At 36.0% G+C, this 12,369-nt stretch overlaps 1 protein-coding gene and 1 long non-coding RNA gene across 2 annotated transcripts; both read left to right on the top strand.

Moving 5' to 3' along the window:
* The first annotated feature begins 1,277 nt into the window (after nucleotides 1-1,277).
* Nucleotides 1,278-3,224, top strand: LOC105383078. Its single transcript, XR_007266981.1, has 4 exons — nucleotides 1,278-1,751; nucleotides 1,842-2,018; nucleotides 2,640-2,754; nucleotides 3,125-3,224. It is a non-coding gene; the product is annotated as an uncharacterized LOC105383078 (long non-coding RNA).
* A 614-nt stretch (nucleotides 3,225-3,838) lies between these two features.
* Nucleotides 3,839-10,198, top strand: LOC125489422. Its single transcript, XM_048625287.1, has 8 exons — nucleotides 3,839-3,893; nucleotides 4,251-4,331; nucleotides 4,557-4,658; nucleotides 4,932-5,626; nucleotides 5,869-6,007; nucleotides 6,447-6,746; nucleotides 7,743-7,836; nucleotides 8,328-10,198. The coding sequence occupies exons 4-8, from the start codon at nucleotides 4,997-4,999 to the stop codon at nucleotides 9,373-9,375; spliced, it is 2,211 nt and encodes a 736-aa protein (XP_048481244.1). The 5' UTR covers nucleotides 3,839-3,893; nucleotides 4,251-4,331; nucleotides 4,557-4,658; nucleotides 4,932-4,996; the 3' UTR covers nucleotides 9,376-10,198.
* The last annotated feature ends 2,171 nt before the right edge of the window (nucleotides 10,199-12,369 follow it).

Below are 12,369 nucleotides of genomic sequence, written 5' to 3'. Positions count from 1 at the left end.
ACCTGTTGAAATTGATGGTAAAGTTCATTTTTGTTTGTTTGACACAGGCGCAGATTGCTCATTAATTAAAGAAAGTTTGTCTAAGTAGTCTAAGACCATACGTGGTAAACGGAAACCCGTATGTGTTACCTTTTCTGGAATAGGCGGTTGTCCAGTTTACTGTGACACGAGCATTACAACGATAGTAAAAATTGACAATGTTGATATTGAGCTCGAATTTTACGTAGTCAAAAACTATCAAATGCAATTTGATATCATAATAGGGTTCGATTTACTTAAAATACCCGGTCTAACTGTCACCATGTCCAATAACAACATTTCTATAAAACATTCCGAGAATTTTCTTGTAAATCAATGTACTGAATATGATTTTAGCACGGATTTAGATACCGACTTGTCTAATAAGTATGAGTTAGAAAGATTAGTAGGTATTTTAAAAGAATACAGTGATAACTTTGCAGTTGGTAATAAAGTTTCAGAGGTAAAAACGGGTGAATTAAAGATTCGCCTTAAAAACCCGGACAAAATCGTTCAGCGCCGGCCATACGATACGATAAGCGTATCTCCGTTTGAAAGAGAGAAAGTAAAGGATATTATAATTGATCTAAAAAATAATGGCATCATTCAGGACAGTTCATCACCATTTTGTAGTCCCATTTTGTTGGTTAAAAAACCAGACGGGTCAGATCGACTTTGTATCGATTATAGGGATTTAAATTCAAATTTAAATTAAATAAATAAATAAATAAAATTGATAAATTGGGTAAAGCTTTGTATTTCTCCTGTGTAGATATGGTAGCAGGTTTTTATGGGGTGAGGGTCGCTGATATTGAACTTATTTCTGTCCTAAACTGATTAATTAACTATTAATAGAATTTAATTGAGGATAAATGAAAAGGCACGACTTTGCTTACTAGGTTGTATCACGGGGGGGACTCTGGCTGTATAAATCCTTTATCTTAGTCAATTTAAAAAAAAAAAACCTTAGCATGCTGATTGGCTAGACGAAAACGGCTCCGCTCCCATTGGCTACTTGTAATTCGAGTGGAAATGATAGAACCAAAAACAAATATTTTTTTTTTTTAATATAAAATATTTTTTCTGTTTTATCAATTTTTTAAGCTAAAAGACCTTTTGATTTTCAACTGTTGAAAATGTCCTAACTCTTCATCCTATTTAAACTTAAAACGGTGTATTTTGATATCAGTTGAAAGAACAGAATCGATCCCATAAAATATAATGTATTAAAAAAATACATGATTAAATAATAAGTTAGGTAAGTTATAATATTACAATATAATTGTTAAGTTATTTTTGTAAGTGAAAATAATTTATTCAATCTTGTAAGTTATTTATACGACTGCATCGAGAACATACTTTCTTTAATTTGTTCTGTGTACAAAATCAAATTTTCGCCGTTATTTTTCTATCTGACTGACGCTTGAATTTTCCTGGCTTTCCCGCCATTTTGTTTTGTCTCACTATTTCTATAGCGGAGACTTTACGAAAAAATTACAATTTGCTTACAATATTCACTTATTGATGCAAATTTTAATTCTTTTTATCATTGAAAGGACACTGTTCTTTTGCTACTAATCTATTTGTTTTGCTTGTTGTTTTTTGTGACTGATTACAGAACTTCGTCCAAAGTCAGCGTGTTAAGGTTTTCCCTCCGTTTGTGACCTGCGTCTTCCCTCAGCCATCATCAGCCTTGTGACCAGTCTTACACCTCCAATAATTTCCACTTTTCCGTAAGTTATCACCAAGTAGACAATACCCTTTTCATAAGTTTAAGTAACCTTTGTATGTATTCTTGATTCTTATCTTTGATTGTCTTTCAGCTGTCTGACATGATTCGGATTCGCAAGTGCGTCGTAGATGGCTGCAAATCTGATGTGGGATCTAAAACCTCCCGGTGGCCGCATGACCCTCGAGTTTCAGATGTTTGGTTGGACACTCTCAAACCATATTGTTCCGGGTTGATGGGCCTACCTAGATATCGTCTCAGGGAAAAAGTTGTAAGTTTGCATTCTTATCAGTACCTAATATAACACATGAGGCTTATTATCTACTTATCTTATACAATATATAATGTATATTCATACTTACACAATATGCTGATGACTGTAGTCCCCAAAGGTGTAGTCAGAGGTGACTCGAAAGCGAGCCACCCGCTTTTCGCTGAATATTTGTACTATATAGCCGTCTTTGAATGACTACAATGTACTTAGGGTACACAATCTACACATATTATACAGGATTCCTCACAGTGTTTTCCTTCGCCATAAGATTATACATTGTATTGAAATTCAAAGAACTCATTGGTACTTACCTACCTATACCTATTGGATTTGAACCCACATCTCTGGTGTGAGAAGTGGGCGCTTACCGGATTGAGCTACCATCACTCCTTATCTTTTAGGTATATCAGTAAGATACATTTCATACTGGTTTTGGTGTTAGTGTCACATGTCCCCGGGGTGAAAGGATTAGCCAGTCAGATAATATGTTGTCACTGACTGCCCAGGGTGTTCTAGATGGCATGGATACATTTATTTAACATTCAGTTGGTACATCACCCTTGGATACAATCAATTTTTATGTGTAATACTTATGTCTAACATGATTGAAAATTTCAGGTGTGTTTGAAGCATTTTGAACCCAAAAGTTTCACAAGAGGAAGGAGGCACTACATGGCTGTACCATCTTTATTTACAGCTGAGGAAATTTCATCTGGCAAGCCAAAATATGAAAGTAAGTAGTAGTAACCTACTTACTAATATAGAGTCAATTAGAGTGAAATTGTTTAGTTAAAATAATAAAATGACTCACAGCATCAGTCTGCCAACATTAAAAAAAAACTCAAGTTTTGGTTAATGTAATAGTTGCCCATATGCCACTCACTTTCAAGGAGCTCTTCATTCATCACTTCCTATGATTCTTCCTTCATTATCATACCCTACTTGTAAAAATTTCAGGCTTGAGGGTGTCACATACTACATTTACCAGTATTTCTTTATAGAGCATACCACCAATGCAGTTGCAGATTTTATAAACTATGTTGAATCTTGTTTCCTATTGAATGATTATTATAATTATCATTGTTTTACATTTTATTTTATAGATTTCCACTCCATGCATGCTAAATGGGATCACGATTATGCAAAGAAAATACCTCTCAATGCACCTCTGGAAACTACCAAAAGACATCTGTCAGAATGAACGTATGTACTCGTAACATACTATTTATTACTTACATTATACCTAATTATTATCTAAGACATACCCTATCTTAATTTGAATTTTTGTTAAGTAATTGTTTATATTACAGTGGAAGACATTATAAAAGTGTTAAATACAGTGAACCTTGAGCATTCATATGCACTGCCACCCAATAAAAAAAAGAAGTTTAATACTGGTACTTCACTTTAATTATAATTACCTAGTAGTTGTTATTTTATTGTGTGTATGTATATATTTCTAGTGTAATCCATTTGTCCTTACTTGGCACTAAAGGTAAACAATCTTAGTGTGTCTTTTTATTAGAATTTATTTAAAAATTAGGTTTTAAAATGAAACATAACAAACAATGGAATACTTACTAGCAAAAATGATTAATTTCGTATTTAACCATTTATTTTAGCTGTAGAGTACTTGTTTAATAATATTTTGATTAAAAGACACAATCAAAGTATGGTGCAATCCGTGCAATCGAATGTATTATTGTATGATAGTTATTGTAGTAAGCAGTGCATACAGTAGTGTAGTATTATAGTTAGTATGACCATTACCGCCCTAAGGCATGCGCGCGGCGAGACGGTAGGAGAAATCGGCTACTTCGTCTGGCACGCTCGTGGCGGCCCCGCCCCGCACGTCCCCCGCAGTGCACAGCGGTAATGGTCACACTATAATAGTAGCAAGTATAATATAAAGTATATGCACTGAAAGAAAACTAAAGTACCTTAGAAACTTTTAGAAACCTGTTTTTTAATCTCGGATACTAAGTTCAGGTGAAATATCGTTCGTTCGGTGACATATCGGCAGGACAATCGGCTGTTGATGAACCGTTCAGAATTTGAATCATTGATGAACCGTCAAATCAGTATCCGAGATTTTTAAAAAAATATTAGTTGTAGCAATAGTTTTTAGCAAAAGACTTATGTTAGATAGAACAAACCTATTATTTTGATGACATTTTAGAAAAAACCTATTATTATAATCTTAATTAAAAAAACTATTTCTAATTTTAGATGGTAACGACACTAATGGCTCGTGTGGTTCTAACTCGCAGAGAGAGTTAGATAATTTTAACATATCCGCAGCAACAGACAGTAAGTAGTTCACTACATTTTTTTTAGGTATTGCCAATTTCATATTTGATAATTAAACTATTGATTCAACTCAACTGCAACTATTCTAGGTTTTGCCCAAGAGCTTTGTTTCGAAAATCCTACATTAAAATTTGGAATTCGACATTCTACTTCTGTCGAATTGAACAATTTATTTCTTCCCAAAAGAGAGATTTAACTATTACTTCTGAAAATCACTGTTTTCAGTTTCAGGAACCATTCCTGATGATATTACGACCGCAGAATGTACTGTTCGTATTCCGGAAGTCATATCTCCTAGCTGTTCAAGAAGGTCCAATGTGACATTAGGTAAGCCTACGACGTAGAGTGATTTAAGTTTTTATGCACTTTTTATCCCAGAAGCGAAGCTGGCGGAGAAGTTAGTGTATTATATTTATTTATTAGAAAAAAACACTCCCCAATTTAATCAAAAATACTCTTTCAATTTAAGGTCCAGGTAGGGTATCGTTTTTTTTTTAGCTATAAATCCGCCTATTATTAGTTCTTAGTTCGAATAATACTATCTAAAGGTATTTATTATTTTAAGTAAAATACTAAAATATTTTATTTTCTACTTTTCAGAAACCAAGACGGCAAGGAAAAGACTTATAAAAAGTGTACAACAATTAACCCCCAGATGCAAGAAAATGTACCAAAAATGCTCGACTATACTGAAATCCCGTCGCCGTATAGTTCAGTCATACCAGGAGCGAATAGAAAAAGCTGAAAAACTAAATCAGAACAAATCTTTTTCTGAGCTTGTAGAGAAACTGACTCCTCAAGCCAAGACATTCCTTAAAATGCAGGTCACGCTCGCCAATAAACACATAAAAAGACGGAGGTTCACAACTGAACAGAAACTCTTGGCTCTATCACTCCAAAAGCAAAGTCCGAAAGGATATAAATTGCTGCACAAGATATTTATCTTGCCTAGCAGGCGCACTCTAAGAAAATTTACTCATCATATTTCTCTTGCACCGGGAATAAATGAAAACATATTTACACAACTAAAGGAGTCAGTTCGGAATTGGGATGACAAAAAAAAGTGCTGTTCCATTGTGTTTGATGAAGTGGCGTTGACACCTCATTTGACATTCTTAGAATCTGAAGATCGCATTGACGGTTTTGTGAATTTTGGTGCCGAAGTGGAAAGGAAACTATGCGATCATGCCCTTGTTTTTATGGTTCGAGGTATATGCACTTCATGGAGACAGCCCATAGCTTATTATTTATGTGAAGGAACAACTCCAACTATTAAGTTGAAAAACATTTTAAAGGTACTTACTTATTTATTTTGAAGTTTAATCTTTAGTATTTTTAATTAAATTTAATTTTAATTTAATTAAATGACATCAAGGTTAAATTAACATTTAAGGTAGTTTCTCTCCAACCCGTTCAATCTTTCCGCCCTGTTAAAATTATGTATTGTAACAATCAGGGATATGAAGATACAACTTTAAGTTGTAATATTTAAAAACATTACTGCCATTTATAAATAAATATGTTTCCAATATTGCAGGAAGTAGTAACTGCTGTCTCTCAAACGGGACTTCTTCCAAAAGCGCTAGTATGCGACCAAGGGTCGACGTTTCAATCCTGCATGAACAGTATGCGAGCAGATACTCGCAGATGTCAATTGCTCCGTAATGATCCCCCAAGTAAGTACCTGGAATTCCTAACTGTCCAAAATATGACTATACACAGGTGTCTTACGGCCTCGATGCCACATGAAGGGTGTACAATATCTAGCAAGAATATAGATGTAGGGTACTAACTCGCGATAACCTCTCTTATTCCATAATTGTTAATATTGAGAGTGAGCGACAACTCTGTTTTAAAGTGGGATTTTGAAACTTTGCTGTAGTAGTTAGTGACCCTGATTGCTATCCCGAAGGTCCTAAGTTCGATTACAGACCGGGCCGGTAATTTGTTTTAATGTCAGATACTCTGGTCTTGGGAGTTAATATGTACCCATGTATCTGTTTAGATATATCAGCTGTTCGATACCTATATTACAGTCTCTCCCTAGTTTAGATGAATGGCTGTGTGTGAGATGTTCCTACACTTTAACTATAAAAAATCCTATGTCTTTTTCAGATAACAAAGTGGAGATTGATGGTCATGCGCTGAACATAATTTTCGACCCTCCGCACCTCATTAAAGGGATACGGAATAACTTTTTAAACAAAGATATGATGTTTAAAGGAAATATAGCTAGATGGAGTGACATTGTCGAAGTGTACAAAAATGACTGCCACGTAGGAGAAATTAGAATGCTTCATAAATTAACAGATGAACATGTCATCCCAGATAAAATAAGGAAAATGAAAGTTAAAAACTGTACACAAGTCCTCAGCGAGCGAACCGCTGCAATGCTCTTGTTTACATCCAATTATGGTTTGTATATTTTCGTTTATTAAACTACTAAAGACTTGTTATTTTCATCACGTCGATGAAAATGTTCAAATATCTGCAATAAAAAGTGTTGTTCTCTACTATAGGCTATTTTTCAAATATTATTCTAGTGCTAAATGGTTATTATTAGTGTAAGATAATAGGCAGATCATTAAACCTAGTCAGAGAAGGCCTTTGGGCAGCTTGAAAACATCTGGTTGCCCACTTACCCGGTAACTCTCTCAGCACAATCACCAACCCGCACTAGGCCAGCGTGGTGCATTAGGCCTAAACCCTTCCTTCATTGGAATGAGACCCGTGCCGGAGATGACGACCTGATGCGCATTGGTTTCTAACTTTTGACCGATGTGCCAAGGGTTCTGAGTTCGACCGGCAGGGGTACATATTTGTTTAAAAAATCATTTTATAATTAATGTTAAGTAATTTCTCCAACGCGCCCGCCAAGCGTATGGACCACGAAAATTGGGTTATTTTCGGGGAGGCCCTAATTTCACTGTATGAAGATCAGGTATCATTATATGCACCTCGGTAGTGCTGTGATGGATGCTTTAGAGGGCATAATGTCATCATCATCGTCAGCTAATCCACTGCTGGACATAGATCTCTCCCAAGGAGCGCCAAAACACTCTGTCCCCGGCCTTCCGCATCCAGCCACTACCGGCTACCCGCCTAAGGTCGTCGGTCCAGCTGGTAGGAGGGCGTCCCACGCTGCATTTGCCTGTTCCTGGTCTCCACTCGAGAACTCGTATACCCTAACGGTTATCGGTTTTTCGGCAGATATGACCAGCAGACTTCAGATTGCATATTTGACAGCTATATCGGTAACCTTAGTCCTCTAACGGATAACCTCATTTCTGATACGATCCATCAGAGAAACCCCAAACATAGCTGTCTCCATAGCACTCTGAGCTACTTTAGGAGCGCTATTAATATGTTACGATTAATAGCATACTAATTAAATTATATTTTTTCCCTCAGGCACGCATGCAGATGGTTCGTTGGTTAGTTCAACCATGAAGAATACTGCGGAAGCAGTCCTATTTTTTGATCGAGTATTTGACAGCGTGAACGGGTAAATACCTATATAAATATTAAAAATGCTATAGGAATAAGGGCCTGTTTCACAATGTCTGGATAATGGCCTGTCTTTTAACCTATCGGTTAAAAGACATGCTGTCACTGTCTAAAAAATAATGATAGAGTGTGACAGCTTGTATTTTAACCGACAGGTAGCCATTATCAGACATTGTGAAACAGGAAACATTTAAAAACCTATATCGCTAAAACTATTATAGATATCGAAAATATATCATAACATTGCTTTTGTATTGCTTTAACTTCAAATATTATTTTGCGCGAATAAAAAATATATGATCATACCAATTACAAGTTTCCTCATGGTGTTTTCCTCTTTGCCCACGTGGAAAAAATTCATAGGTAAGGTAGAGCGTCAAAATTTCATGAATCATGTACATGGATATAGTTTTGATATTTATCTGAACAATACCTACACTTCAAATATTTTCGAGAATAAATATGTAAGTAAAATTTGATAAATTACAGGTCCCGTGGTGGCTCGGCTCCCGGCAAGATGCGAGGACCGGTTAAAGAAATAAATGGAGAGTGCAAACATCTGGACTTTTGGAAGGAGAGTATTAGAGTTTTGCAGGATCTATACTATGTAGATACTAATGTTGGTGATCGAAAAAGGGTACCCAGTGTAAAAAACTGGATAACAACATTAGAAAGTTTTATAAATTTGTGGGTTGAGCTTAAAGATATGGGTGTAAGCTTTTTTTACACTCGTAATTTAAATCAGGACCCGTTAGAGAATTTTTTTGGCCGAATACGCGCACTTAATTATAGGAATGTTAATCCTGACCCTTATTCGTTCATCTGCTCCTTTAAGTCTCTGTTAGTGACTGATGTCCTCGGCCCACATTCTCCGAACTCTAATTGCGAGGAGGATATGGGGGAGGCTATCTTTAATAAGGGATTAATGTTCGAAGTCCATGGTGCTCCAGCTAGTTTGCCTGTTGCAGGCCCTTCCCGTGAGCCGCGAGCATCTCCGTCGCCGTCGCTGCTGCAGCAGGCGCGCGAGGAGACGCAGAACGTCCGCTCTTCTGCCTTCACTGCCGGATTTGTATCACGCCAACTTATTAAAAAGATACCTTGCACTGATTGTCGAAAAACAATGTTGACTACCGAAATTACTGATGTACATGACTGGGTTACACAAAGAGAGCGTAGGCTTTTAAAGGGAAGAAACTTAAAGTATCCAAATACTAAATTTATCATTTTGTTCCGGAAATTAGTAACTTGCATTAATCAATATTTAGAATATCATAGTCACCAAAAGAGTGTAGTAAAATATATTAAAGTAGAATTTCTAAAATCAGCAGATGTAAGCTGGTTGGGATGTAGTCAGCATTGTCGAGAACTACTAGATATGTTTGTCAGTCTGGTGTGCCGAGTTCAAATTCACAATTGGTGCAATTGTATCAATAAAATTATGAAAGGGTCATTTTTAGGCAAAATGTCATCATCATCTATGACCCCTATGCAAGAAATTGCATTTAAAAAATATACTACGTTAAGAGTTAAAAAGTAGGTTGACTTTATAATCATTGTTAAATCGTATTTTTTGTTTCAGATCGCCTAGCAGTATTAGTTAGTTGATATATTTTATAAGATTTTACATTGTTATTATTTTTAATTCACTTATTTAACATGAATTGTATTTTTTTTATAATAAGTTAATGATTAATTAGCTGTTATTATGTTAATGAATTTGAAGTTGTAAATTAATTTTAAGTGACTTTGTTAATGTCTTAACTGTATTTTTGTTTACTTACTATTTTGAATAACATATAATATATTTGAGTGGATGAATATCAAACTGCCATATATCCACCTACCCGAAAAATTGACTTTTTGATTTGGTCGTGTTCTCCGTTAAAATGTCAGTTTGCCTATGCCCTTCAAGTTCCAATAAGTGCAAGGCATCCATGAGAAAAAAGCCGTTAAAAAAGTAAGTTTTTTTCAAATCCTTTTAAGTCTAACCGTTTCGCATTACAAATTTTCACAAGTCCATTCCGGCCAATCACGGAGCGTAATTTTTTCAACATGGCGTCAGTCTTGGTGAGAATTTCGAGGCTGTGGTGTGTGCTCCCAGTGTTTTATAACGAATATGAACGAAAATGTTGAGGAAATTGTGATTGTGGACCCTGATAAAGCTCGGAAAAGGAACAGATTGAAGAGTATAGCAAAAAAACGACAGAAAACTATGGCGAAGTAAGTTTAAAACCCCTTTTTTTCCAACCCACGTGTCAATCACAAAGCATTTTCGTAGTAAACACAGGGCCGTATCGGGTAGAATATAATACGGTAGGTAGGTACTTTTCTACCGATAAATTTTGGTTGATTAACTTCATTGTATTTAATAGAAGTGCATAAATCATGTAGGTACTACAAATAGTAAATAAATATTATGAAAATTTTATTAAGGTATTAAATAATATTTTTTTGTTAATTTTGAAATAATAAATTAATTTTATAATTCTCATAAAAACATCACCTTCTAACCGTCATGCTCGCTTGCGCCCCTTCGCGAATTATTAGTAAATAAACAAAATACAAGACAAGTTTTGACAAGTTCCTACCTGAGTGGTCTGAAGTGGCGGAGGATCGCGATCGTTGGACCTTATAATTATAAGGAGGCCTTTGCCCAGCAGTGGGACACAAATCAGGCTATTAAAAAAAAATACTACCTCTACTGCTATTTACGCGTCTGTTGAACCTGAAATACAGTGATCATTGTGTATTCCCTGAGTTTGTGTGTTTTATACCTACCAATCTACCATAGGACCCTCTCACACCTTTCACAGTTACTTATATTATTTCTCTTAACTTATATTTTTTTAACATTTTTTATTTTTTATTTATTAAGTTTTTTTTATTGTTTAAGGTATTCCGCCCCAGGATTACCAAAAAAACCAACTTGCCGTCACAATAAAAAATCGCTTAAATGTCTGGGATTGAAGGGTAACGAAATATTTATATTTCATAAAAACTTTTATAAATGTAAAGATAAAATTGCCCAAGACAATTATATCTTACAACACATACACACTGTGGCTGTCAAACGGCGACGTCCAAGAACAAGCGAGAAGAGCCGAGAATTAACAATAAATTATTTTATTCCGGACAAAAATAACACTGATGTGCCTGTTTGTAGCAAAACTTTTGCAGAAGTTTTAAGGATAAAACCCTCTCGAATCCAAGGTGTTGCAAAAAGGGCCTTTCACTCAGGTTCAGTAGCCAAAGAAAATAGAGGAGGTGATAGAAAGAGATTTGCTTTTGCTTCTCGGAAAGAAGCAGTACAGAAGTTCATCCAGAACTTTGTACCTCTGGAATCTCATTATTCACGAGGTTGTACCAGACATCGTGTATATTTATCACCAGATTTGAACATATCGAAAATGTTCAAGATGTACAATGATGAAGCTTTGCCGGATTTTGAAGTAAAAGAAGGATTTTTCCGCAAAGTATTTAACACCTCGTTCAATATAGGATTTGGGTCCCCCCGCACTGATGTATGTTCTACATGTCTCGAACTGGTTGAACGTCTAAAATACACCACTGACGACGAGCAGAAACAAAATATTCGAATTCAATATCGAATCCACAGACTAAGAGCAAAATCATTCTTCACTTTCTTAAAAGATGACGACCCACAAATTGCGATCCTATCTTTTGATTGCCAGAAAAACTTGCCCCTACCCAAGATCCCGGATCAGTCAGCCTATTATTCACGGCAACTATACATTTATAACTTCACAGTGGTGGTTGGCACTTCAAACGATCCACTTACCCCCAAAAACGTACACGCATATGTATGGACTGAGGATCAATCCAGTAAGGGCTCAAACGAAATATGCTCGGCTGTTTTCCACTGCCTAAACAGCTTGAATCTGGATGGCAAGACAGTTATCCGAATGGTGGCCGATGGATGCGGCGGCCAAAATAAAAATTCCATGATCGTAGCAATGGCGATGAAATGGTTACAACAAGCGCCTCCATTGATAACCGAAGTGCAATTAATTTTCCCCGTGACAGGCCACTCATTTATCCCGCCAGACCGCGTCTTTGCGTTGACTGAGAAAAAGATACGGGAGAAAGAATGTATCGCTCAACCAGAGGAATATTGTGAAATTATATCGAAACATGCGACGGTTCACTATCTTGTCAAAGAAGTACCTGTACTTGATTGGAGATCGGCCACCAAAGAAAACCTTAAGGGTACTCAGACTTGGCACTTTCAGATGAGCAAGTGCAAGCGGATCATTCTAAAACGTCGTCCCGGCAAAATTACCGTACGAGGAGAGTTATCATATAGATCCGACACCGGTACTGATAAATGTGTGATGAAAAAAAACAAACGGATTTCATTGGTACAACCAGAAATAGTGACAGCTAGAGTTCAAGTAAAGCGAGAGAAACTGAAAGACGTGGATAGCTTACTTAACAAACATTATGGTGAAAAGTGGAGAGATTTGGAGTATTTGGAATTTTACAAAAAAGTTCTATCAGATCAAGAAAATGT

Source organism: Plutella xylostella, chromosome 14, assembly GCF_932276165.1.
Source record: "Plutella xylostella chromosome 14, ilPluXylo3.1, whole genome shotgun sequence".
Classification (NCBI taxonomy): Eukaryota; Metazoa; Arthropoda; class Insecta; order Lepidoptera; family Plutellidae; genus Plutella; species Plutella xylostella.
This window is presented reverse-complemented; position numbering and strand designations above follow the sequence as displayed.

Bases quoted from the DNA above. Each gene is read 5' to 3' on its own strand.
- LOC125489422 (XM_048625287.1), top strand. From the start codon at position 4,997: ATGTACCAAAAATGCTCGACTATACTGAAATCCCGTCGCCGTATAGTT. The intron at 5,627-5,868 runs GTACTTACTTAT...CCAATATTGCAG, and splicing joins AGTTGAAAAACATTTTAAAG to GAAGTAGTAACTGCTGTCTC. The intron at 6,747-7,742 runs GTTTGTATATTT...TTTTTCCCTCAG, and splicing joins CTTGTTTACATCCAATTATG to GCACGCATGCAGATGGTTCG.